At 45.2% G+C, this 27,668-nt stretch overlaps 2 protein-coding genes across 2 annotated transcripts in view; one reads left to right on the top strand and one right to left on the bottom strand.

The window, feature by feature from the left end:
- Positions 1-5,180, top strand: part of KSR1 (kinase suppressor of ras 1) — a 51,015-nt gene extending 45,835 nt beyond the window's left edge. Inside the window, exons 19-20 of the mRNA XM_088066200.1 lie at positions 251-384; positions 2,751-5,180. Coding sequence (XP_087922326.1) covers positions 251-384; positions 2,751-2,829 — 213 coding nt within the window. The 3' untranslated portion in view covers positions 2,830-5,180. The remainder of the gene's footprint in view (positions 1-250; positions 385-2,750) is intronic.
- Positions 5,181-7,558: 2,378 nt separating this feature from the next.
- On the bottom strand, positions 7,559-26,129 carry NOS2 (nitric oxide synthase 2). Its single transcript, XM_088066100.1, has 28 exons — positions 26,007-26,129; positions 25,777-25,858; positions 24,186-24,361; positions 23,356-23,452; positions 22,651-22,773; positions 22,412-22,560; positions 20,824-20,986; positions 20,358-20,449; positions 19,846-19,987; positions 19,302-19,441; positions 18,581-18,755; positions 18,141-18,242; positions 17,357-17,551; positions 16,931-17,013; positions 16,471-16,615; positions 16,138-16,242; positions 15,919-15,968; positions 15,656-15,830; positions 15,047-15,179; positions 14,583-14,661; positions 13,972-14,150; positions 13,185-13,348; positions 11,375-11,585; positions 10,963-11,050; positions 10,367-10,488; positions 9,969-10,117; positions 9,084-9,278; positions 7,559-8,357 (listed from the first exon to the last, which is right to left on the bottom strand). Exons 3-28 carry the CDS (start codon positions 24,290-24,292, stop codon positions 8,277-8,279), a joined length of 3,444 nt encoding a protein of 1,147 aa, XP_087922226.1. The 5' UTR covers positions 24,293-24,361; positions 25,777-25,858; positions 26,007-26,129; the 3' UTR covers positions 7,559-8,276.
- Positions 26,130-27,668: the final 1,539 nt, after the last annotated feature.

Below are 27,668 nucleotides of genomic sequence, written 5' to 3'. Positions count from 1 at the left end.
TACTCATAACTCAAAAGAGAAAGGGCAGGAAAGAGGACAGATGAGAGTGGAAGATCAGGTTAAGCCTGTGCCCATAACTGTGGTGCAAAAAAGAACATCCACAGCACGGGACACTCGAATTCTGACAGTGTTCAGGCCCTCTGTGAGCAGTATCTGCCTGGGCTCACACACATCCCAGTACTCAGACAGTTTTCTGGCCTGCACAGTTGATCCATGAGCTGAGATAATGAGCCACCACTGTCCTCTGCAGGAAATCCTCTCGGCCTGCTGGGCCTTTGACCTCAGCGAGAGGCCCAGCTTCACTGTCCTCATGGAAATGCTTGAAAAACTGCCAAAACTGAACCGCCGGCTCTCCCACCCAGGGCACTTCTGGAAGTCTGCTGAGTGAGTACCTGCTGCTGGTCACAGCACTGATGCCAAGCAATTTGCTAACTGATAGTTTCTGAGCTTTATTTGCTTTCCTGGGGCTGTGAGACCTGACAGGGTGGGAGCACTGCTCCTCTGCTTCTCTAGTTCCTGGGAAATGATGTGACTAAGCCACGAGCCTCAGTTCATTTCCTACTTCAGCATATTCACCTCCCTCCAGCACCTGACTGATCCCCCTGTTTGGTGTCAGAGAACATCCACAACAGCATTAGGAAGGGCCCAAAGTGATGGTAATGGCAGGTACTGCCTGAGGAAGGGAAGGACCCAAGTACAGGCCACTGTTTCCCTCTGACGTGGTTCAGACTGGATGGGTTTGGGGCCACAGACACATCTGTGTCCAGTGTCCTTTCACCATGTCCTTGGCTCAGTGTTTCTTTTCATCTCGTGAACTGCTCATATTTACTTTCTCTTTGATGTTTAACCCACCCCTTCCCTTCCTATAATCCTTCACCCTCTTCCTGCAACACTTGATCAGAACCACCCAAACCCCTGAGACAGGAACTGTTGTGGCAGTTTGGTCTCTGCTGGATGTTGGAGGCTTTGGAGTTTTGGTTGAAAGCTTTGCCACTTCTCCTGTGCCATTTCCTCCCCATTTAAATGTACTGGCTCCCTGACACACCAGTGATGTCCAACAGCTTTAAACTGCAGAAAGCTTCCCCCAGACCCTGGCCTCACCCTCACACAAAGAACACACACTGAGCAGTGGAGCTCCCCCCCACCTCACCCAGATCCTTTCACACACCGCACTAACCCCTGCCGCAGCCTGGTCAAAGCTTGTACAGTGTGTAGTTCTCAAGGGCTTGCTGTAAATAACTGAAAACTAACTCTCATGGTGTCTTTTTCCCTCCCCTCCCATATTTCTTTGTAGGTTGTAGCTACTGGTGCAATAACGGGCTCCACCTTGCATGCTTCCATGTGTCGTATCCTAACCGGCAACTTGGACAATCACCTTCCATTAAAAAAGCAAAAACCAACCACGAAATTAACCCATGGACATAATGAACACTTTATCCGAGTTCTCTCTGCCTTTCGCTTGGTGTGGGCTGTAGCTTCAATAACCACTCCTGTCTGCGAGACCTTCCCACCTAACACCGGCCTCCTCTGCCTCTGGAGCGCTCCAGCAGCTGTGGCTCCTCCTGGCAAGGGCGCAGGGACCTGCTCTGACTGACCAGGTGCACACCCCAGGCAGGGCCGGGTGTCCTGCCCACAGCTCAGGGCTGTCCCCAAACTGCTGCGCCTCGTGCGAGTCCCGCGAGGCCCCCGAGCCCCTCTGGGGCTGTGGCCTTACTGCTGGAGCTCTGTGGCTGCAGGTGACAGGGACATTGGCACAGCGCTTGCAAAGCAGCAGGAGCTGAGGTCAGGCTCTCCCTCAAGCCCAGAGCCAGCACTGGAGCCAGGGTCACTTTTGTCAGGCCAGTTCTTGAGTGGAAAGAAGGATGGTCCTTGCTCACCTTGGAGCAGCTGAGGGTCCTTTGCCCACTGAGAACCAGGCCAGGGCAGTGTCCAGAGCAGGCCCACGTGGGTCAGCAGGGACCAGCTCCAAGGCCGAGTAAAAGAGGAGGAAAGTGAGAGCACCTTCCGTTCCTCCCCGTGCAGATGCAGTGCTTGCAGTGTTAAAGTTTGCTTCTGTTTACATCCCTGATCAGGACTCAGTGTTGGGCCTTGGCAGTCACAGCTAGCACAGCAAACATGTGCCTTCTAGAAAAGGTCTTTTTTCACTGGTTTGGAGGGGAGAGGACAGGGACAGAGGACAACACACACCAAGGGGGTTTCTGCTGTCTGGGGACAAGCTCCCACATCCATTCCCTGAGCCTGCTCAGGAAAGCTCTGAGCTGAAAGTGTTTCTGGCTCTGCCAGCAGTGTGAGAGCTAGGAGAGAAACACCTTTATGTGTTTGTAGAGCCTGGGGAGGAGCAAATGGGTTTGGGTTTGTTCTGTTGGGGTTTCTTTACATATTCATGTACCTTGTCAAAGCTCCCCTTTCTTACAAAGAAAACTCTTTCAGTTTTCCCTTCACTTCAAGGGAAGCAAGTGCCCACTGAAAACCAGTGTCAGGCTTCTATCCACGGTAGAGACCTGGGAAAACTTCCTGCTCCTTCCCCTTGGGCAAATCTGATTGTGCAGTTTCTTCCCACTGATGGGGTTTGCTTGAAAAACTTCATGTGTTTGCAGCTGAATTACTTGAACATCTCTTGGGTGATCTGGAGTGATGCGAGAGCAGAACCAAACTCATTTTGGCTCCAGTGGCAGGGTGGTAGCTTTCTGAGATGAATCATCAGTAACTGTTTCCCCCTCCCTTCTCCTCTCCCTCCCCACTCTTCGCAGCATTAACAGTAGCAAAGTTGTCCTCCGTTTTGAAAGATTGGGCTTGGGAATCCTGGAACCGAGTAACCCAAAGCTCTAGCCCGGTGTCATTGTGCCCGTGCTGGCTGCCTGCTCCCACACAGCACCAGGCTCCAAAAACCCTCCCTGGCTCCTCCACGCCGAGGCTGGTGCAGCCTCGCTGAAGACCATCAGCTCAGCCCCATGTCCTGCCTGAGCACCAGCAGTTATTTAAACAATGTTTACATGATACTTTTGTGTGAACTATATTTTTTTAAACATAATAAACAGTGAATCGAGTTGAACTACAGCCATTCTCAAATAGCGCTGAAAAAGAGAAGAGCTGTTCCTGGTTCCTCCTTGTGTCCATGGTCAGTAGGAGCCACTCTCTGCCTTCAGAGCAGGGCCCTGGCAGTGGCACCGCAGTGACGTGGCTCCTGCGAGCTCTTTGCCTTCCAGAGGTCACTTCTCTCCTGCAGGTAGAGCCCAGCCTGTTGCACTGGGGCTTGCCCAAACCACCCATTGTTTCAGCAGGGCTGCTCCAGCTCTGCACCACCCTGAATTCAGCTCCACCAGAACAGAGCTGCTGCAGGTAGTGTCTGGCTCCCAGGTAATGACTCAAGTGCTCTTCTCCACAGAACTCGCGCTACAACCTGCTCCTTCTCATACAATCCCAGAGGAATTAAGAATTGCTGGCCTTAAAAAATAAACTCATGACTTGTTGCAGCTTTGCACAGGGAACAAATTCTTCTTTTGAAGTTCAAGCACAAGTTTGAATGCGGGGAAAGGCAGGAGTGACAGGACAAGGGAAAAGCTGTCCCTAAATAACGCATTAACTGAGGCCTTGATACACAGAGCTTCAGAGCCCCTGCACACACACACAGAGTGTTCCCACTGCCTGCAACTGGCTGGCCACATTTCAGCTTGCAAGTTGTTTGAGAAACATAGGACTAAAGCAGTTGCTTTGAGGAAGAAAATCCTGTAACCAAGAGGGCAATATCTGGGCCTGGAGGTTCTGCCTGACCACAGCTCAAATTTGTTTCAGAGGTTAGTTTTAAAGCTAAAACCCATCCCCTCCTCCAGTGCAGTGTGGAGGGGACAGCCAGTGACCACACTGAAGTGACAGATGCATTATCCCCCTTGGAAATCAATTGCAGGCCCTGCTAGCAGAGGCTCCCCTTTCCCCACCATCATCCCCGAGGCTCAGGGGGGAGCTCCCAGATCCTCTGTGAGCAGGCAAAGCACCAGCCCTCAGTTTGGCTGCCTGGTGCTAAGCAGCACAAAACATGAGTTCTGTTGGGCAGAGAGCCTCAGTCCTGTGTGCAAGTCAGTTGTAGCTTCTTAAAAGTGCTGATAAAGACTTTTTAAATGTGTCTCAGATCTAAAGGAGAAATGGGTTTGGCATGGCCAGGCACTGCAGAGCTGTCCTGATCCCGTCCCCCTCAGGCTCTGCTGTTCTCACTAACGGTGTGTCAGCAGCCTGAAGCAGAAGCTGTTTTCCCCCAAGTGCTGCTTAATTAAGAGCAGCACAACACAAACCCAAAGCAGGGAAAAAAAGGTGCTGCCCCTCAGCTGGAGCCCCGAGTGAGCTTCCTGCCTTAGGGAGGGCAGGGCAGGAGCCGCTGCCGGCTGCAGACCGGCCTTGGCTCAGTCTGTGTCGAGGGCAGCAGCGGCCTCGGGGTGCTCCTCGCACAGTTTTGGGGTGCATTAAGCAGGCCCTGAGAGCTGGGACAGGCAGCAGGTCCCGTGTGGGACCAGAGGCCCGGCTGTGCACAGACCCTGGCTCCTTGCAGCCCCAGACCGTGCCCTTCTGTTCCTGCGGGGCGGGTCAGGCCCTGGCTGTGCAGCCCCGAGCACGGGGATGTGCCCGCGGCCCTGCTCCGGTCCCGGCTCCTTCACAGCCTCCCCCTATAACGGGAACATGGGGATCCAGCCTGACCTGGCTGCTGCTGGGACAGCCTCGAGCTGCCCGCGAACTCAAAGCTCCTCCTCTGCCCCAGTGAGGGCTCCTTTTAGCTCTGGTCAGCCGGGGGCTCTGGGGCAGAGCTGTGGGGGCATCGAGCTGTCCCAGCCCCGCACACCAAGCGACAGCCGTGGCCCGTGTTTGTGTCACACGTCCCGGTGGAGCTGTCAATGTGACAATGCTGTGCAATGCTGCTACAGGAGCCACGTGTCAGTAGTGAATGTAAATGGTCGTAACATGGTGAACATGGACACGTTTTCTTTTCAAATGTGATGTAAACTTTGTACAGTATAAATTTTTTTTATATTTTCTATGAACTGAGTGTCTTCCAGAATTGCTATTAAATTAATTACGAATTGTTAGAATTAATATCAGTTTCTGTATTAGTTTATTCAACCAGGAAAAAAAAAGTGCGCTCTATGCTACTGGAATTCTGGATATGTAGGAATCTTTTCAGTAAATAAATCTTTGGTGCGGATAAAGCAGGTGTTACTGAGTCCTGGTTTGACCTTCCCTCCCACTGACTGGTAGCCACAGACCCCGAGCACAGCAGTTCCTCCACCCCCTCTGCCCCCTGCCCTTCCCCTGTGGGACACCAGGTGATCTCCCCCTGCACAAGTCCGTTGCCATTGACAAAGTTTTCCCTCCTGGATCTGACGAGTCCCATTATGAGGTAATGAAGCCACCATGGAGTCTTCTCGAAGCACTGAGCTGTTTAAGAGGCTGCTTCCTCCCCCAGTGGGGCACTTGGGGCCGTTCCGGGACCCCCAGCAAATTCTCCATCCTTTGCACAAGGTCCTGCCACTACCTCCCACCTGCAGAGTGGGTCAGGGCTCCACAGACAGACCCTGCTCTCCACTCTGGGAGTGCCATTACGGGGTGTTAATTAATCCCAGGAAGGTTTTGCTGCTGCCAGCAGCTTTGTGCTGGGAATAATGGCAGCTTTGTGCTGTCCTGCCGGGAACGAGCATCATAAAAGCACAGTTTTACATCTCATCCATCTTATCTACATCTCACACACAAACAATAAAAAAGTTAAGATAAGCTGAGCTTTGTTGTCTTTCATAAAGAATAAGAAATAACAAATTTAATTCTCAATTATACTGGAAGGGCAGAAGTGTTTAATATAACAAACCAACCACACAAATTCCAGTCCCCAAAGCACAAAGGCTCTGCCCCAGCCGTGACTGGAGCAGTTTGATGTTCCCCTGCCCAGAGTTGTACCCCAGAACTGCCCTGGGCTGCCCGAGGCACCAACACCGGGGTCCCTCTGCCCTGGGAGAGCCGCAGCAACCACGAACAGGAGCAGGCAGCACACACATCCCAACGGAGACAAAGCACAAAGGGAGCACTTCCAGCCCCAGCCAGCTGCACCACAGCACTCAGCAGCATCTAAACCCCCCCCACCAGGCAGGGACATTTCACCAGCCCAGCTGGGTGCTCAACAGCAAAACATCCCAGAGCAGCCACAGAAATGGGGATTCACTTAGAGGAGGCACCAAATAACTCACAAAGCACAGCTCAGGCTACAAATGAACTGACTGGAGCAGGATCTAGGAGAGCTGGACACACCACATCTGGCTTCATCCTCAGAGATCAGCCTGCTCCTCCCAGACAAGGCAGCAGCTTCAGCCCTGTCTCCCAGTGGGTTACTGGGGCAGGCAGAACCCCTCTGCACATGGCCAATACAACACAGTATTACACCAAGGAGAAGAAAAAGCCTTTCACCTACCTGTCCTCACTGTCTCCAAGGCCAAGAGCTCAGCAGCCTTGCACATCACGCCAGTACAAGCAGCAGCTACCAGGCCCTGCCCCACAGCCCTTTGCTGTCCCTTGTGAGCCCCAGGGGTTCCTTGTGAGCCTTGAGCATCCCTCATCCCCCCACCCCTGCCTGGCTCCAACAGCCCCCAGGTTTCCTGCATTTCCCCGATGCAGGGCCTGACCTTCTGTCACCTTCATGGACTTGGTCCACACGTTCCGTTGCTTTTTTCTTCAGTTAATAATGTTATGAAAATCAGGCTCAAAGTATATTCCAATGTGAGACTGCTCCCCAAAGCTCAGGGATGCACCTGCTGCCAGCAGTGTGCCTGAGCTGCCAGCCCAGGACCCTCCCAGTTGCCCCAGTTCAGCCCAGCACTAAGCTTTACCAGCACCCAAAACCAGGTACAGAACCAGGCTAAGAGCAAGGTCTGTCTGCACCTCAGTACCCAGGCACTCAGCCTGTTCTGGATGCTGGATTCCCTTAAAGCCATATAAATTTGGCTTAAGTGTCAATGAAATAAGCCACTAATTGCTCAGAAAGTGTTAATCTGTAACTCCCAGTCCAGTCCCAACCCAGCCAGGTGCACAAGCACCTCAGTAACCCAGCCCAGTTCCAGTTCCTGTGGCTAAAGTTGTCCTGAAGCACGTGTAAAACACACTGTCCACACATGGCACTGCTGACTTTTGAGTCTCAACTCTGCCTTCATCAGATTCCAGCTCCTGGAGACACAGGATAATGGGAAAATATCACCTTAAGCTTTTTTAATATGCTCATATAGCCTTGGTAATTTCAGAGAAGGAACTAGTTCTGCTGGAACTGCAAGGCCTAGAAAGAGCCCAAGTCCCAACACAATGAGGGCAGTTTTGAGCCAGTCTCACTCCCTGGTGCAAACTCACACTTGCCTGGCAATAACAAAAAGGCAAAACTGATCACAGACAGACTGTAACTCCTGGAGATGTCTTCAGCTCAGGGAGGAGAGAGCACAAACCCACCCCTCAGGACAACCTGAGAGCTGGCTTAGTTACCTCTGCCTTTGCAGGCTGGAGCCAAGAGCAAGAAGAGGTTTACTGATCCACACACTTTGTCTCAGTATAAAGGCAGATTTTATTACAAACAAATCAAGTAAACCAGAGCATAGAATTCAAATGTACAAAGTGCTTTGGAATTTTTGGAACCTTCCTGCTATAAGCTCTGTAACAACAACAGCTGAGGTTCATGTACCTGAGTCCCACAAAGCAGAATTCACTGCTGCTACCTGCTGAGCAGATACATCTGAGGTGGATGCAGCAGGTGTTGCCACTTGGGGACCAGTACATTATTACCCCATTTGCAAACATTGCTCCAGATCCAAGCACCTGGCCAGACAGCTCCCAGCAACACAACCATCCATTCACTTGCTTTCAAGTGAAGATAATATGCAAGTAAACCAATCTGATATAAATAAGGCCACAAAGATTAACAGTACATTTTAAAAAAAGATTTCAGCCCTAGTTAACTTAGTACAAAACTCTACATTTTCCTTGTATGTACAAAACCCACCAGATTTATACTAGCATAGATGGTATTAAAAAAATAATTTGCACCTTCACTATTAAGATAATGTATTAAAAGCATGTCAGAATAAATAGCAACAGAAGTTAAATTTAATATTTTACTTAATTAAGACTGAGGTTTAAGAGTGAAATCCTACAATCCTATACACATTCATGATTGAACAAGTATAAGAAGGAGGATTTGACTCTTTGTTTTTTGAAAATAACAACAAATGTGCAAATATTGTCTAAAACACAAGTGGATTTGGTCTTCAGCTGCTGGGTTGCAAAGCTCTTTTGACTTCATGTGGGAACACAGCCCCAAATATATCTTCATGGTATCGCTTTTGGCTCTGCAAAAAGAAAGGACACCCAAGAGGTGAATGAAATGCTGCCAGCTACTCCTTATCTATTTGTTCAGTAAATCAAAGGCCTTTTGCATTTGTAGCACTGGTTCTGTGACTGTAGACTTTTGTTACTGCCAGTGAAAGGGAGCTCCCTGAACCCCAGGCACAAACGCACCAGGGTGAGTTCTGATAACAAGAGGGTCTTAAAAAGCAGTAGTCCCAGGCACTGGGTCCTTAGTGATGGACCCATGAAATTCCTGAACTCACTTGTCCTCTCTGGATACAATAAAACCTCAAGCTCCCGATGTTCCCAACACTGCGCAAAGCAGATCCCCAGGAACCCCCCGTGGCAGGGCGGGGCGAGGCGGGGCGGGGCAAGACAGGGCAGAGCAAGGCGAGGCGGGGCGGGGCAGGGCGGGGCAGAGCAAGGCGAGGCAGGGCGAGGCAAGGCAAGGCGAGGCAAGGCGAGGCAAGGCGAGGCAGGGCGGGGCGGGGCGGGGCGAGGCAGGGCGAGGCAAGGCGAGGCAAGGCGAGGCAGGGCGAGGCAAGGCGAGGCAAGGCGAGGCAGGGCAGCAGCCCTTCTGTCGCCCCGGCCGAGCAGGAGCTGTGCTGGCAGTGCCGGGGGACCAAGCCGCTGCTCAGAGCTCTGTCCTGCGCGGCAGCCACAGGGGCCGAGCCTGGCTCTGCAGCCCTCTGTGCTGGAGGGAGTGGCCCGCGATGAGAGAGAGCTACCTTGAGCTGCTGGAAGTACTCGTTTGCCTGCTGCTGGCTGAGGCGCAGGCCCCGGGCGAGCAGCGCCCGCAGCGCCCGCGCCACGTCCCGCGCCATGCGCACGTCCCCGCACACGTAGATGTGGCCCTGCTGCACCTGCAGCACCTCGCACACGCGGGCCTCCAGCTGCCTCTGCAGGATGTCCTGCACATAGACCTGGGAAACACAAAAACCGTCAGCGCACCAGCTTTCTGAAATGCTGCTTTGCTTGTTGGCTCTTCTGAATCCACCGTGGGGCTGTGCACTGAGGCTCTGAGTGCCCCGTCTGTCCCAGCTCTGTCCTGCACCACAGCAAAAGTGAAAAATGTCTTCAGGCTGCCCTTTACAAGCCCCAGAGGTGGAAGCTGGGCCTGTCTCTTGATCAAACTTGCACAGACAAAAACCCTTCTATCTGCCAAAGTCTCCTAACTGCCAGGAGAGCTAAAAAGAGGGTAACTTCTGTGCTGTTGTTTTGTCAAGATTCTTCTGTGCAAAATTAATTTCCATGGTTACTGTGTCATTGAAATGGGGACAAATGACCAGAGCCAACTCACTTCTAACTCATGGGCTAATCAAATCTTGCAAAATACAAGGTTTCTGAAAATGTCCCAGTTCTAGTTTCAAAGGCAGTTTGCACTGGACGTGCCTCTCTATAGCAGTAAGGGGTTTATAGCACATTTATAGCAACTTACAGCACAGCTTGCTTGTGCTCGAGTGCACAGGGAGATTTTCCTTCATTTGAAGGAGCTCAAACCTGCTCACAATACACTGAAGCAAAATGCTACGATTTTTTAAAGAACAGAGCCCAGATCTCGAGGGATAATTCTGGAGGAGTTAACCCTTAAAGAACAAAGGAACCAGCCTTACTTTGTCTTGGCCAGGCAGTCTGGAGTAAGCTGTGTAGACATCTCTCAGGACTCCCTTCCTCTTCATTTCCTCAGTTTCCTCTCTGTAGATGTGATCCAGGTCTGGCTGCCGGCAGCCGAAGAGCAGCGTCATGTCCCCTCCCCTGAGCCCTGGAAGCACGTGGGACAGGGACTGAGCGCCTGGGCACTCGCTGCCACACGGGACTGGCAGCAGGCTGTGCCTACGGGACGGCCTCTGGGGGATGGATTGGCTGTGCCAGTGCAGTGCCCGATTAGCCCGGGAGTGCCAGTCCCTGCAGGGACTCCCGGCTGACATTTGTGGGTGTCTCTGCCCGCAGAGCCCTTGTTTGCAGCAGCGGGGGTGTCCCTGAGCCAGCCCTGCCCCAGCTCCCCTGGTACCTCTGTGCTCCAGGTCATAGAGGCGCTGCAGCCAGAAGCTCCTGAAGGGAGCGATCCCGGTGCCCGAGCCGATCAGAATGCAGGGCCTGGCGGGCTCCTCCGGCAGGTGGAAGTCATTAGCACTAAAAGTCAAGAATACGTTAATTAGGTAACTGGTTTCTAACTGAAATTCACGTTCAGTTGCCTGAATGACTCTGAGCAGCACAGCCCAGGTCCCCAGTCTGAAATAGGGCTGAACTGGGTGCTCCTTGTTCCCTCCCCTTTCCTTACTCTGCAGTGGAGAAGCTGACAGTGGGGATGGGGGTCACAGGAATAGAATTACTTCAGAATTTTCTAATGATTTGTGATTTTACGAAATACTATTTTATTTTACTATGTTTATGTTTATTTTACTAAATGCTATTTTTATTTTACTATGTAAGGTATGGTAAAAGATCTCTTCTCTGGAAGACAGGGAATTAATTCCCTCTCTTCTCAGACCCAGATGAAGTTCCAGCTTCAACTCACCAGTCACTTGAAAATATCGAGCCAAGGAAAACCCACTGAAGAAGCTGAACTAAGAACTGCTCTTATTTGGGTTGTTTAATTTCCTTTACCTGCGGATGAAGCAGGGAACGGTTTCATTGAGCTCTATTGTGTTCAGCCACGTGCTGCAGACTCCATGGTGCAAAGGCCCTTTTCCATCTAAAAGCAGAGCAAGGCAGAACACCTGTCAGCGCCCAAAAGCCTTCTGTTTTTAAAAAAGCAGTTTATACTTAAAATTTTAGCATAAATGTATGTCTAGTAATGGTTTATAAAAGATGGATACACTGATGATGGTCCAGGATTTTAGCAAATCTTGGCCTAGTATGGAGACCTGCCCTGCAGGTACTATTCTGTAGGTATGACAACACAAATTTTTTATTACAGATATGCTTCGTGCTGCGTGGCAGGAAGTTTTTTCCCTGAACCATAATGTAGCCTAAATATCATTTAATTAAGAGAGAGATGAAAACAACAGCTCATTACCTCTTGTCCTGTAGTTTACAACTGCAACTGTCAGATGAATCTCTCTGGCTGTCATGTCACAGGATGAGCTGACAGAATAGTACCTGGGCTTCAGAAATGGCAGCTGAGTCAGCAGGAAAGCTGTGGAGATCTCAGCAGAGGGGAATTCCTCCAGGACCTCCAGGATGTTCGGGCTGTTGTAAAACTTCCATTTATTGTATTCTTCTGTGCTCTAAAAGCCAAACCATCACCACAACGATACAAGGTAATGCTGAGTTCAGGAGAGCAGGCATATTTGAAATGTCACTTATAAATAAGATTCCTGCTGTACATTCAATTAAATATGCAGGTAAATCAACAAAGAGTTTTCAAAACTTTGCCAGGACCAATACTGGGGTTTCCTAAGAAATAATTTAACTTTGAACACAGAAGTTCAGAACCCCTACTACAACGTTCTCAGACACCTGCTCTCTCAGTGAGGATGCAGAAATGGAAGTAGAGCCTGTTTCTCAGCTCCCTGTTGTGGCACAGCCATGAAATTGTGTAGTCCCAGGTCCTGACCTCCCCCGGGCCTCCCTTGTTGGAGTCTGAGACACAGAGCGTTAGCCCTTGTTTCTGATGCTTAGCTCTGAGATGCAGAAAAACACTGAATTTCATACAGTATGAAATTCATGAGCATGTTTTCATGGTGATACATGAATACAACTGTTAAAGTTAGATACAAAGGCTAAAAGTGTGAGTGGATTAGAGAGTTTTCTTAAGTCACTGGATGAAAAAGTTAAAATTTAGAGTTTAAAATAGTTTAGAAAGCAGAAGACAAGATGGAGGATTTAGATTGTTGTTTCTTTTCCTTCTTTTTTCTCCATGTTCTTCTTCTAGAACAAACCTCTTCTTCTAGAGGTTTTTGGGTAATAGTAAGTGATTGGTTAGAAAATGCCGCAGTGCAGCACACAGGTGTTGGGTCATTAAGAAAAATAATATACATCTCTATTGTTAATTGGATAAGAATAAGTATAAAGGTAAAAGAATTGTGTAGTTCGGGGCCATTTTGTGCTTTCAAAGCCAAAGTGAGCCACAAGGCCATTCTATAACATCAGAAAGAAATGAACCAGATTGCAGTGAATTGAACTTGTGCAGGTAGTCTGGAGGGACCTGCCAAGTTTTGTGATAACATCCTAATAAACATGAGAAACAAGATCCTAACAGGCTTTGGAGTTTTTGTCCTGACCCAGAGGACTGTGATAAACGGGATTCCCTGTGAGGGACTATCCCCAAGGAGCTCAGCTCAGAGGAGACTGAGAAATCCAGGAGTGAAAAAAAAGTACAGAAGAAGTGCAGCAGAATCAGAAAGAGAAAAAAGAAACAGAGAAAGATTTTTTTTTTTAAAAAAGTTACATCCCTGAAGCTGGTAGGAGTAGCCAGCACTTACCACACCTGTGAGTCATTTCTTAAAGCCACATCCCTCTGACCCTCAGGGTAGCAAATTCTCTGACATAAACATTTACCAGCTGCCCTGCAGCTCCTCCACATGCAAAGTGTAAGGTCTTTAAGGGTGTCTCATCAGAAACCACTGCATGGCAAGAGAATCAGGCAGGCAAATGACCCACCCAGAACCACACAGGAAAAACCACATCTTGGTTCCCACACCCAAGCTGAGCCTCAAGACCCCTCTTCCTCTGACTGTGGTTGGCTTTCCAAGACCACAGAATATGTAACAGAAACATAAAAAACCATCACTACAAAAAATTCTTAAGCTTCTGCTACAGAGCCAAAGGGCATCAGAGGGCTTAGTGCACAGTTCTGCAAACACATCTCCAGCCCTAAGGCTCACCTGACACAACACTTCCAGCCTCTGTTTGTCTCCTTCTGCTGTCACCAGCTGGGAGAGTTTTTTTAGCAGTTGTTGGGAGGGTGGAGTAGTGATATCAAGCAAGTATGTCAAAGCCTCAGGTAGTGTGCAGGCTGGAACCTTTTTATGACTTGTCCAGTATCCACCTGGAAATGAGGGAAAGAAAAGGACACTTAGCAACACACACAGTATTTGAGAGCTGTGAAGATTTGCAAAACTCAGTGTCCTTCAAAATACCCCTTCAGGTGAGGGTGCAGCAGGTCTAGACCACTGAGCCCTCCTGAAAGAGATTACTGTGAGGTTTTGAACATTTTGTAAGGGGAGGATCTGCCACAGAAAATTCATGACAAAAAAATACCACTTGGAAAGTCACAGTCTTTAATTCAGGGAAACCACCTTTCCATGTTCCAGAATCCTATGATTGTTCCTGCTACTACGGGAAAGAAGGGCAGGACATATAGGTCTATTTTAGGACTCTTACATGTAGCAACAATAAGCAAACTGTTGATTAATTTAATGGCAGTCAATGGCCAGTTCAGCAACTGAATTAGTGCCACCTCAGGTACCTCTGCAACCCTGAAGTCATGGTTTTGCCAGAAAGAGCAAAATCATAACCACGAATTGTAAGAATAGCTAAAAATCAGCAGCAAATCCTATTGAAACTTAAGAAAAGGATCATAGAATCAAATTCAGTCAACAAAAATTCTTATGAATTTTAACAGAATCTGTCCAATATCTCTGTTTTTTTGTCTAAAGAGACCCAACTTACCATCAATGCAGGTTTCAAGCCTGATAGTCTGGTCAGCTGGAGGGGCATCCTTGACTCGTGCAATAATGCCATGGACTAACTCTGCCTGGTTGCCTGGAAAAATCCCGATGTGCTCCCCAGGAAGGTAATGCACTTCCTGGTTAGTCTCACAGTGAAGTTTAACCAGAATGGTAACACGACTGGATAGCAAAGAAAGAGAAATGAGACAGATCTTGGTAACATTGACAGGATTTCCCTTGGATTGCACAGGAAAGGAATAAATCTGCAGCAGCAGTTGGCAAGGGCTCCCTTGTGTTCGTTCCCAAATACCAGAGCAGCTTAGAGCTTCACAGAGACAAACAAATCAGAGTCCAGGCACGTGAAGTACTTGTATCCAAACAAATTGGGTGCTGAAGTTCTGCCTGGTCTGTCCAATACAGAATAAACACACCTGGAATCAGCCAGTGGAAGTGCAGACTGCACAGCTCACATGCTTCTACTAAGGACAGTACAAAATTCCTTTACATTTTGTAATAACTGCAGGGAGAAGATGTTTATAACCAAGCACTTTAGATGTTAAAGATTTTGGTAAAATGTAGTATTGCAATACTCAAAAGAATGAGGTAGCATACCTGGACTTCAAACTTTGAAGATTCTGCCTGAATTTCAGCTTCATGGGAATTACATCCTTGGCATGAATGCTTGCAAGAGCTGGTGAGAAAAGTGGATATGACTCTTGGTAACTCTGATTAGGTTTGTTTAAAATGTCTTCAATTAATAAGCAGAGGAGAACTGAACCATGCTTGTCCTAGAAGGTGACCAACCATCAGTCAGTTGTGTGTGCCCCATTCCCTGACTAAAAGCAGTTCATCTCAGCTTTTGTTCCTCTGGGGCTGTCTAAATGTGGGATAGTTCCAGTGTTATTGTGCTAGAAAAGATAACTTAGACAATGTAAACCAGTGTATTTTTAAATCTGACCATGTGCTTCATTATAGGCATTCTACTGTCCAGCAGGGCCAAAAGCTCTTCTGAGAAAGCTTCACTGTTCAGCCCCTCTAAAGCAGCAAAGGCAGAGGGAGGAAGGTGGGAGCAATACCTTTAGCCAGGTCCATGGGCTGGGAGTCGTGCACTAGCCTGTAATTAGTAGGGTCCCAGCTTTCCTCAGAGCTGTAGATCTCAGGCAACTGAATACTGTGTCTCCCACGGATGTTAAAAATGTCACAGGCAGTCTAGGTAAAATACCACAAAAATAAAGGCTATGCACAGTAAAAAAAAAAAAAAAATATATATATATATATATTTATATATTCTTAGCACAATCCTAATACAGAGGTACCAGTTTCACAGACTGCTGGTTTTTAGTGCCTCTGCTGTGTGAGTTCAGTGAGTTGTGAGGTTCCACTTCTATAACAGTATAGCTAAAAAAGATCTACTGCAAAAAATTCAGATGTTTGATGCTACACTTGTTCATACTGAGCATTCCATTATCCAAAAGGGTTAATGCAATTTTGGGTGGATATTAAAAAATAATAGAAAAGGGACCCAGTTCCCTCTCCAAGTTAGGCAAGCAGTAGGGAAGAGGGGAGTTCCAAATTCAGATATAAATTCAGATGTTTGCTTTCTTTCAATTTCCTTCCTTTTTATGAGAACTGAACTCAAATGAATGGATGAATGAGTAGAATAAGAGATGTATTTCTATATTCACCTTGAAAGCACTGATTGCCCAGCTACGGAAAGCTTCTTCTTGCCCATTGAGTTCATCCCCTTCACCCACTGGAGTGAGCTGGGAAGCCCCAAGTTGGGCCAGTTTTTGGTCAATGGCATGAGCAAAGGCACAGAACTCTGGGTACATGCTGGATCCCAGACCAAACACAGCATATCTGCAGAAGGAGACAAAAAGAAGGTTGCTATGTTATGCTATATGGAGTGCTAAAGGACTCAATTGCATGCAAACCAAAGTATTTTTACCTAATTTTATTTCTCAGCACTTTCAGTCTGAGCAAGGAGTCCTTCAAGGTCTGCATAAAAATACATAAAATACACTTAAGGATAGAAAAATACTCTGATTTAAGACAGAATACTCTGATTTGAAATCTGATCCATATCTTACTGAAGAACATGAGATAAATGAAAGGTTTGTCTGGTCTTTGAGCTGAGTCTCATACACACTTCTGAGGTGAACATTACCTTTCCGTTACCTGGAGAATCTCCATTTCCAAAAGTGCTAGTAACCACTAAAAGAAGTGTTTCTTTTTCCAGGTCACAAATATTGTACTCATCCATGCACAGAATCTGGAAGGAATAAAGCTCATGAGACATTGCTCACAGCCATAAGAACTAGCCTTAGATATCTCAGATGACTGCTGACCAAACTTATGGCATTATGCCAAATGAATACAAAATCAAAATTATAGTCCAACTTGTATTTACAGAACTTTCAAAATACAGGTTTGGAAAAGGGAAAAGCCTGCAGAAGCCAAACTCCTGTCTCCAGAGGCGTGGCTGATTTGTACTGCTCACCTTAGTGCTGAAGGCACAGCTGAACAGGCTGCACAGGTTATTGGCGAGCGTCTCTGACTTGCCCGTCTCTGTGGCATAGATCACAGTGACCTTGGCCCTGGTGGCCACTGCTCCTTGCATGAGTGAGGATGCAAAGAGCACAGCCCTGGGGAAGGAACAGTCACACACAACTTTTAATGGAGCTACACTAATTCAGGCTGATTCACAAATAAGCTAGGAAAGACTGAGCTTGAGAATGGCTTCTCTCTGGAAGATGGTTCTGAAGCAACACACTGTCTGTAGACAGCCCTAAGCAAGAACCTTAGACAGGAATGTTTCCTCAGGGTGGACAGGTGAGGCTGTGATTCAAATCACTCAAGTGGTCTCTACTGTAATAATTGTTTTTAAAGAAGTAGAGCAGAAATATTACAAGAATAGAATAGTTGGACAAAGAATGAAGAATCTTATTTGAACAACTTACTTTGCCAAGATGCTAAACCTTATTTCTTTTTTCCTTGGCCTGCGGGTCTCATCATGCCACACATGTGTTTTCCATGCATCCACCTTTAAAAAGAAAGTTATGTTTTAAGTAAGGAATGCAAAATAGTAAATAAACAATTTGTGTATCTTTAAGGGGCCAGATCAATCAGAATCTGTATATACAACCCACTGAGTAAAAATATGGGATCAGTCTCTGCTGCATTAAACTGTATTTCAATTAAAGCCAGAGAATTCAACAGAACTAACAGCACCTCCCACATCAAATAGCTCCTGTCTGCTCCTTCTGAATCTGTCTAGTGAACTTCCATGAACTAGGGCTTGGCACCCAGGCTCCCTCAGGTCCTGTATCACATCTGTACCACTCAGGTTGTCTGCTAGAGTCGGTTTTTCTTTTGATGATGTGTACCTGGTAGTAATAGAAGGGAGTGAGGACATAGTTCAGCATCTCTTGGTGAAACACAGGGGTTATGCTGCCTGACATGGGAGGCACAATCCACACCCAGTCTGCCGGGCAGCCGCCCCGCGCACGGTACTCGCTCTGCATGTACTTCAGGAAGGACTCGGCGGCCGAGTGGTGATCCATGATGGTTACATTCTGTTTCTAGAACAACAGCAAAGAGAAAAACATGCATTAAAAACCCTATTCTGCTCTTCTACCGGGTGTAGCTAAAGTAATCCTCTTGCTTTGGTCAATATTTCAAGAACTTTACTCAGAGTAAAGGGAGTATTTATGGGAAATAAATACTATCAGCAATTACTCTAAAGATACAGAGTGAGGTGTGGGCCTTTGATTAAGAAGTCTTAGATCTTTTCTTTAACATCGGCATTTTACCTCTGCAGCACTGGGAGTGCATGCTGCAAAGCCTCTGACTCACTTTTACCCACTTTTCATGTTGTCATGATATGTTAAACTGGAATTGAAAATAAAATATATTAATCCAATGGCTTTACATAGGTTTTGAAATATAGATAAATGTGTTAAAAGGATGAAAAATCTTGCCCTTTAACTGCCTTTTTGCATTTTTCTCTTCCTTCTGCCTTTACCTGTGAGGAAATATGGATTCTTGTACTTTCTCAGGTGTAAATCAAGAATAACTCTAGTGGAATCATAATGTCATCTCCACTGAGTGAGAGGAAAAAGGGACCGTGAGTATCCAGTGTCTCTCCAGATGCCACACTCAGTGATTTACCTGGAAGCTGTGAAGCACAGCCACATTGATCTCTACAACAGCTCGGTCCTTCCATAATGATGAGAGTTTGTTTGTTTCCAGTCCCATTCTCCTCCCCACCTCCTACATGTGGAAAAGATAGAGAAAAGAGAAAAGCAAATTTACGATATGGAACTTAGACCCCCTGATTTCTCAACCTCATCAACTTTGTAACAGGAAAAAGTCGTGTAGAAGGGAAAAGAGTCAGAATCATGTTGGGGAAAGTGATGGCAACAGAAACCTGAGATTAAAGGTAAACTGGAATTTTGGAGCTCTGGTTCTTGAGGATGTTCCAGCTTCATAAGGCAGGGAGTGGTTCTCTCCCATCCCAGTGAATATTGATAGTGTCTCTTTTCCAAAACTGTTCCTGCACTGAGTTCCCTCCCTTTGCAGCCCAGCCCAGCTCCCCTCCAGTAGGTCACCTTCAGGATGTTGTAGCGCTGAGCATCACAAAAGTCCCGCACTCCAATCTCTGTCCCCATGTACCAGCCATTGAAGGGACAGGCGGTGAACTCCAGCCCTCCCACCTCCAGCAGCATGCTGGCCACAGCAGGCAGTGCATACCACTTCAGGTCCAGCTCCCTAAACCACTCGTACCTGCCAAACAAGAGTTATTATTTGTGTGTTTTTTCCTCGAAAAACAGAAAAGCCCAGGAAGATAAAGAGTACCAATTCTAGGAGGAACCCCTGCAGCAGGGTCTGCAGAAACTCAGAGCAGTTTTCAGTGCAGAATTTGGGAATCACCAGCTACAGGAACTGCAGAACCATAATACATAGTTCTGCAATCTGCAGGCCAGTTCCAAAGCAAACAAGAAGGAAAAAAAATGAGAGAAAGGCAATAAACACTTATGAGTTATGAGTGCAGTGGTACATGTGCATTACACTAGCATAAAAAATTAGGATTTTTAAAATTCTGAATATAATTGAAATGTAGATTGGAAAAAAAAGTTTTTCCAACAAAACTGTAATTTGCTTCCTTAATTTAAATCTCATTTCATTGTTCTAACTGGCATTTTATCTTTCAGGATGATTTACCATCATTTCATCCTGACAAAGAACTCACAAAACAACTGCCACAGGCGCAGCCCAATAACCTGCCAAGGCAGAGGCAAAAATGCAATTTTCTAAATCTTGCGTGCTTACTTTGGATGCTCCATTGGCACTTGGAGGACAATTTCTGGAGGTAATTCAAATATTTCTGGGTCTCGGCCATTTGCTTGGAGAACAAGTGGAAGTACATCAAAGCGGCCATATTTCGGCTTCCACCCAAGCTCAGTGCACAACTGCAAATACAAAAAGCACATTTTCTGTGTTCTTTTCAGGTTTCCCCTCCAGATCTGAAGACAAAAGAATTTTAACCCCCTGAAACCTGCTGAGGTAAATTCTAAGTAAAAAATGTCCTCTTTGCCATTCCAACAGTGTTGAGTCACGCTGATGAAGTACTGATTGTGTCCCTAGTCATGTCTCCTGACAGTATTAGTTCACCATGTCTGAGATGGAGGGCAGCACTTTGATATGAGGACTATAGGAGATTATTGTTCCAGCCTGCACCTACAACCTGTGGGGCAGAACACCCCATTCACTCCTCACCTCTCTACCACTCTGCATAAACATGTGAGGAAGGAGCCTCAGGGAGGGGGGTTAGCCAAGAGGGGAAGCAGCTGTGGCCGTGAGTTTGGAGCTGTACCTGAGTGAACTCCACAGTGGCAGGGTCTCCAAGGACAGAGCCATCTGGCATTTGGTAGCCAGCGTAGCGGATCAGCTGGCTGTTCCACACACGGAAATCGTGCTGCCCGTCCGTCCTCTGCGGGAACACCGTGATGGCTGACCTGCCCGGACAGAGAGCACGCCTTACAAACGCATCCTCACTATTCACACAGAAATTGCTACCAACAGAAAATGTTTTACATTTCTAAAATGAACATCAGTAGAAATAAAATCATTCATCCTCTTTGCCCACCTCCCCAAATCTTCAAATAATCTCTTTTCCCCGGGAATTGCAAAAGGTTTTGTAACATCAGCCATGACAGTTACACATTTTCAAGATGGTTGAGGGAACACATGACAGGAAAATACAAGTACCAGGAAAATTAAGAGCAGAGACAAGTTGTCAAAGTGTTTAGATAGACCATTTCATGTGTTTTTGATGCCAGATCTGGATATGATTTTTGTTGTTTAAAATTAAACTTAGAGACCTACCTTATATTGCCATTATTTGTGGCATACTGAATATGATGACAGATATGCTCAAACATTTCCTTGGCTGTTTTACAGTCCCGTGCATCAAACACCTGTGTGTTTCCAACAGAAATGTAAAGAAGAAGACTAATTTTGAAACAGTAATCCAAAGCTGTTATTTTTCCTATGCACTTAAGGAATGGAAAGATTGTGGCTCCACTAGGAAAGGTTCATTTTTTTATTTCTTATATGTATCATTTTCACCCATAACAATCCACCAAGGACCAAAATATGCACCTGGTTCCATGACACACCTGGTTCTTACACTGCTACACATTTTCATTCAGCCATGAAGCAGAGAACTACAAAGAAGCCAATCTCCTGATATGGACAGGAGGGAATCCTCCTGATTTGAAAACAGTGACATTCTTCTGAGTCATAGCAGAGGACTGTTTGGCTACAGCTTAATTGGACATCCACAGCTCACCTGCAGATTGGACCACTGGATTCTTCCAATGCACCTGGGCGCGTTCCTCCAGGCCTGCTTGGCAGCAAAGATCAGCTCATCCTTTGTCAGGTGGTAGGTTCCTGTTGTTTCTATCTCCTTGGTCACTGTTTCCAGCCGGCCCAGCTGCTCTTTGATTTTTGGCCTTTTGAACAGGAAACAGCCATGAAAAGAACAATGAGAATTTCATTCAAAGTGCAGATGTTCTTTTTATGTTTTGGCTTCAGAATTTAAGACTTGTCCTTATGGAGTGCAAGGACAGAGCTTATTGGCCCCATGGAGAAACTAACACAAGAAATTTAAATATTGACACCATCCTTTCACTACCCAATATATGCATGGATTGGCCACAAACTATTCTGTGTAAAATTTTTGGTGTAAATTTGGATTTTCTAGATTAATTTGAAAAAAAATCACAAGGAAATGAAAACCAGGGCACATGTAGGTTGAGAGTGACTGTCCTCTCAAAGTTCCATTGTGCCTACAAGGCCACAGATCTTCTGAGTAAAGTAAGATTTTCATTCCTAAAAGGAAGTGCTGAGCTGCTCCTTTGTCCAGGAAACCAACTCTAAAATTCTTGAGTTTCATAACAGAGAGTGAAGTCAAAACATTAGAAAATATTTATCACAGCAGAGACAAAAATTGTTTTGTTGTCTTACAGACAGAATGAGAATAGCCTGCACTGTCTGAGAGTTTTCACATTTTCAGCAAGATGAAAGATCAAGGGCAAGCAAGTGAGATAGTGTAAATCAATGTGATCAAACAGCAATGAGCAGAGACACAGGGATGTGCAAATGCAACAGGCTAGTGAGGACAGCCTGTGTGTAAGACAGGGATTTTTCAGAAAGATTCAGAGGGAAGAAAGATTTGCAAGGAGTTCAAAGTGTCTAAAGAAGTGGCCATTATGTGGCTGAGTCCCTTTGAAAGTTTGATAATCCTTTTGAATGGGATGAGCAAACACTCAACTGTTGCTTGAAAGCTCATGTGGAACTGCACTGCAAGCCCTTGGAAATCAACCAGCTCTTCCAGCATTTTCTGCAACAAGATGCCTCTGCACCATGGCCATTTTTGTGAAAACACAAACCCCTCTTGGAATGCTCAGTGAGTTTATGTTGATAGCACAGAGCAAGGGTGAGAAGCAACACTGTCCTTCCAATCTATGGCTAAAGCCTTGAGATGAACACAGAGAAAAGATACTTGGAACAGAACAAACAAAAGGCATTATCCACATTGAGACTCATCTGAGGTGCAGCTGATCTTAAGAAGCTAGAAGGTAATGCTCTGGCAGAGTCCTCAATGTTCTGGAATGTAGCACACTCCAAAGGGATGGAGCTGAGGAATGCGTGGTCCAGAGTCCTAACCCGTGTTCTCAAGATCTTGGATTGGAAGATGGAACACATGAAGTGCAATGACAGTTTTATTTAGCATTTTTAACAGGCCTTACATATTTTTGAATGCATGCTGTGTAACAGGGTAGTTACCAAGAGATGTGAAGAAACCAAACCCTCCTGGAGGCTCACAGACAGACAGGTAGGTAGAGGATTTTATAGCAAAAATCAAGTTGACTTACTCTTTAAAGGAACTGTAGTACTGCTTGAGGAAGTCTACTGCCTGAGGTAAAAGATCTTCCAGTGGAACTGGCCCATCTCTGGTACCTCTCACCAGGCCCTTTGGGGTCATGACTGACCCTTGGCAGGCTTTGGTCCGGCAACTGATAACCTGAAAAACAATACAATGTCAAAAACCAATGTTGCACTCTGTATCTTTTAAAATTTCCGACAACTCCCTGTTCATATTTCCATATTTTACCTCTTTTGCAGTCAGGTGTAATGTGTCAAGAAAGCTGGATCCATTTTCCAAATTTCTTACTTTTACATGTCTTGGACATCCTGATACTTGGTTTGAAACTTTGATGTCATTTGGAGGGAGATTCTGGGCAGAGAACAGATAAAAACGCATACTGTCTTCAGACCTATTGAATATACTTCAGTTTCATTTTAGATTTAATGTTAACATCAAAATATTTCAGATTAAATTCAAGAAACCAGATATAAATGTGATCTGCTCCAACATGATTATTTGACTACAAAACTGCAGAGCTAGTCTACAGTTTGATATTAAATGGGGGAAAGAAAGTATTTTTGTACTAATCAAACAGTGTCTGCCACTGCAAATAATTTTATAATTTCAGTAAGTCCTCTGAGTATCTCTGAGCATTACAGTCACAGTCTCAGGAAAAAAGTGTACCAATTTCAGAGACAGGACAGGCTTGTTACTAAAGGTCTGCAAAGGTATATAAAGGAATCAGGCATTGCAGTCCCCATGAGGTCACCTTTTCCTTTAAGTCTTATCAATGCTCCATTTTTGTCAGAAAAGAACTTTCACCCAAAGATGCCCCAGCAGTCCTAACCTCCTGCAACCACAGTCAGACCTCCCAGGATAATGTAGAGCAGTTGTGAGCAGCAAGCACCACTCATGAACTGTTACTATCAAGCAATGATGCTGGGAACAGACCTCTCTTTCCTCACTGGGCTTTGCTGAAGTTACGATAGGCAGCCCCTCCATCTGCTTCTTGCTTGGAGCATGCAATTTGGCATCAGCCTTTTCTGAGCTTCAGCAGAGAGAAAGAGAAGTCAGTACGAGGCAATGTGCTTTATTTCAGGCTTTGCTTTCAGCATCAGCAGCAGATGCTCAGTGCTGTCTCTGGAATATGTACTGAGCCCATAAGCCAGCAGTGGCAGTGGGCAGGATTCAGTAGTAAAGCCATAGTACCAGGGCACTGTGTACAAGGAAAGGAAGGAAGGCAGGATATGAAACCTGAAATAAGTAACACCCTGAAAAGACGGGAAATAAGTAAAACCCTGACAGAGAAATTTTAAATGCATGTGTCACTTATTTTATACAGTGTTGTGTATGAACTGCACCACAGAACAACTTCACCAACTTAATTACAGTATAAATAATCACTAAAATAATAATAATAAAAATAATAAATATAAAATTAAAATATTTATAAAATAAAAATATAAATAAATGCTATTTTTATAGCATACACACCTCCTGAGATTTAGAATACCTGAAACCATGATAACACACCAAATAAATTTAAGACTGTGAAAGAGACAGCAAGATGATTTATATGCTCAATGACTGTTTAACTTTGACACAACTGTTTAATGTTCATTACCAAATTACACCACCCAGAGTCCCACAGTTCTTTGGTAAATACCAGTATTTTGGAAACACATTACAGGTTTCTCCAGGACCCAAACCACTTAATATCTTCCCTTTTCAAATCAAAGATAAACTATGAAACCATTGGAAACTATTAAAAAGGATCTTACCCATGGATCTTCCTATTTTTCTCCACGTTGTTGTTGATATCTTTCTCTCTGGGGTACTGGTTCTTGGCGGCATGAGATTTGAACACAAACTGCCATGGGCACAGCATTTTGTATGCTTTTTTTGTGGTTTTACTTCACTGTGCTGAAACCTTGTTTTGTGTGATGTGGGAACACTTCTAAGGACATAAAAAACCCAACAAGGTCAGTTTTTACCCAAGAGGGCAACTCCCTTTAACATCTCTCAGAAACTCATCAGCCTAACTGATCTGATCTAACATCCTGTGTTTAAAATGAAAATTGCTTGATTCTTAGGATAGTGATACTAAAACTAACACTCTCTCAGTACATGGCAGCCATGTACTAATCTAAAATACTGGCAAGAGAATTTCAGAAGACTCCTAGTCATGTAAAGCAGCAAATATTGGTATCTGAGCAGACCACAAGCTTAGAAAAGGGATGTGAGATGTTGCTGTGTTATAAATGAACCAAAACATTTTGCAGTGTATCCACCTGCTAGAGATAAACAGGATTCTGAGAGGCTGAAGTCTGTGATTTCTAAGATGTGTAGCACTTTTTCATAGCATTTACATAAGAGTGTACAAAGTTTATGCTATTCATTTTAACATACATTTTCTGCTCATTTCTGAACATAAGATGGATTTTATGCTAGGGAAACTGTGACAGAAGAGAAAGATCAAGCCAGCAAATTGCAGGGTTAGAGAGAATCAGCCCCAGCATTTGAATCTGGTTCATAAAAGAAATTAAAACCTGGTATTTCCAAAGGTAGAAAATAGACATTGTCACATATTCCTGATGTAAATTATGTCTTATTTTGATACTTATGTTGCTTTTACAGTAGAAGTTAAATTTATGCTGGGCTCTGAAGATACTGTCTGTTGTAAAGTCACACAAAAAGAGAAATCCATTCAACTCTCTGTGCAGAAACTGCAAGGTGTTAGGATTGATTGCTACTCTAGGTGATAGAAATAATGTGTAATAAGCATTTGTCTACAGTTACAAAATAGGAAAAATATCTAAATTACTATTCTGCAATAAAAAATCTGTAATGTGCCTATACAATTTTGTGAAATAGAGGGGTAAAAGAGAGAAGAAATGGAGAGGGGAAAAAGAAAGAAAGAAAGAAAGAAAGAAAGAAAGAAAGAAAGAAAGAAAGAAAGAAAGAAAGAAAGAAAGAAAGAAAGAAAGAAAGAAAGAAAGAAAGAAAGAGAGAAAGAAAGAAAGAGAAAGAAAGAAAGAAAGAAAGAAAGAAAGAAAGAAAGAAAAGAAAGAAAGAAAGAAAGAAAGAAAGAAAGAAAGAAAGAAAGAAAGAAAGAAAGAAAGAAAGAAAGAAAGAAAGAAAGAAAGAAAGAAAGAAAGAAAGAAAGAAAGAAAGAAAGAAAGAAAGAAAGAAAGAAAGAAAGAAAGAAAGAAAGAAAGAAAGAAAGAAAGAAACATAGGGAAAAAAAGGAGGAAAAGGAAAAAAATGAGGAAAATGAGGAAAAATATGAAAAGTAATAACAGGAAAAAAGAATTCTAATAATAAAAAGAAAAAAATAAGAAGAAAAAGCAAAAAGAAAGAGAGCAGACTCACATTTCCCTTCAGTGGCACTCAGAGCAAGAAGCTCCTTGGTGTCCTGCACCGCGGTGTTCTGTGGTAGCACTGACAGTATTACCTGTTACATGCACAAACCTTTAAATCAGCAGAAAGGAGGAACAAAGTTTTCACAACTGGACAGCTTGGAACTAGAGCAGAAGACTGAGTCAGACACTTTGCTCCTAATATAGAACAAAAAGATACAGCTTGCCATATAAGTACTTTACCTGTGATCTGCAGTAAATGACAGAATGAATAGCTGGACACGGTGCTTCTCACCGTGCTTTTGTGAGAGGTGTCCCAACCCTGCCAGGAGAGACTCCTCTCTGTAAAAGTTTCTTGCCTTTCACCTCTCAGGCTCTGTATCCCTCCCGGGAGGCAAAAGCCTTTTATAGTGCAGGACCATGTATGCAAAATTGCTCTGAGCAAAGCTGGACATAAGATAGCGAAATCAGGGGGATTCCCCTGATTCTTGTCCTGTATTGCTTGGAGAAGTGGAGGGTGTGTGGCTGCTGCACGAGCAGCATTACATAACCTGTGTGAGGGAGGGAGGCAGCTCCTGATGCTGTCAGCATCCCTTCCTTCCCTGGCGTGCTGCAGCCTTGACTCCTGCTTGTGCTTCTGGAAATGGCAGGTGTTTGCAGCCTTGCACACAGTGTTAAAATTAAAATAAAAAAATGCTGAAGGGCTTCTCACAGCTTTCATCTCTGTGTGGCCAGTCTCCAGGCACCCTCATGTACACCACCTATGGCTGTAGGAAGAGGGTGGACAACTTCAAGAGAAATGTTACGGAGCTGTAGAGCTTTACAGTACAGGCCAGGAAAGCATTTAACCAAGTGCTTATAACTAAGGACAGGTATTTTAAGTTTCACATACATATACATCCTTACTTTTGATCAGATTTTAAAGGATCTTTCTCAATACAGTATTTGTAGAATTACTTGCTCTCCAAAGCTCCCTGTTCTGCCTGTTGCTGCCTGTGAGATTTGTCCCTTGGTGCTGTTCCAAAGTATTGGGAATACTGGAAGAAAACTGCACCTTGCTGAAGTACAAACCATTCCCACCATGCTGTATATGGGAATACCAGGGGGATAGCTGGATGAGGAAGATGGGATTGCTGGGCTGATTTGCGATGTCAGACAACATGTGGACACACATTTTACAAAACCAGACTTCTCCCAGCAGTCTGGAAGGCAGAAAACCCTTGGGAGAGGGCTGGCAGCAGCAGTGCCCAGTGCTGTCAGGCACCTGCAGCCCATGAGTGTGATGCCAGATAGTGCCCCAACAAGGATTTTGACCTGCCTTATTTGTTTCTTGATATTATGTATGGCTATTTTAAGGAAACTGTTTACAAATTAAAGACAACTAATAAATCTGCTGACTAATATGAGTCAAATGAAGTGCATTGATAACAAGGGAAACATTTACAGTTGCTGACCAAAGATCTACAATAATGAGGCATAAGGCAGCCAGAGAAATGAGGAAATGCGTGCTCTTTTCTTGTCTGTCAGTCTTTTACTGGGCAAGCTTGGGCAAAGTGTTTTCTTCTCTCTGTGTCTGGCTTCTCTGTTTGAAAATGAACATTAGGTGATTGTGTAAAGCATTTCTAGAGGCAAAGCAAGTGCTGTGCACACGTGTTCATGCATGAGATCCCTTGTATGCATCCTATCCAGGATTCTTAGGGATGAATTTCTTGACAAACAGACCTGAGTTTTCTGAGCATTCATCTTCGTGGCTTTATCAAGCCTGTGCTGCTTAGCATCCACTGCTCATGAATTTTCACAGTTGGGTTTTTCTTTAATGTGATGCCTTTCCTCTCACCAGAATTAGCAGGTGAATACCTTTGTTTAAAATATTCCAGTCATCAGGCAGATGTAATCAGCAGGCAG

The sequence above is a fragment of the Pseudopodoces humilis genome, chromosome 23 (genome assembly GCF_049639895.1).
Source record: "Pseudopodoces humilis isolate 2021_Gansu_Grassland_sample_001 chromosome 23, ASM4963989v1, whole genome shotgun sequence".
NCBI classification, from domain to species: Eukaryota; Metazoa; Chordata; class Aves; order Passeriformes; family Paridae; genus Pseudopodoces; species Pseudopodoces humilis.
This window is presented reverse-complemented; position numbering and strand designations above follow the sequence as displayed.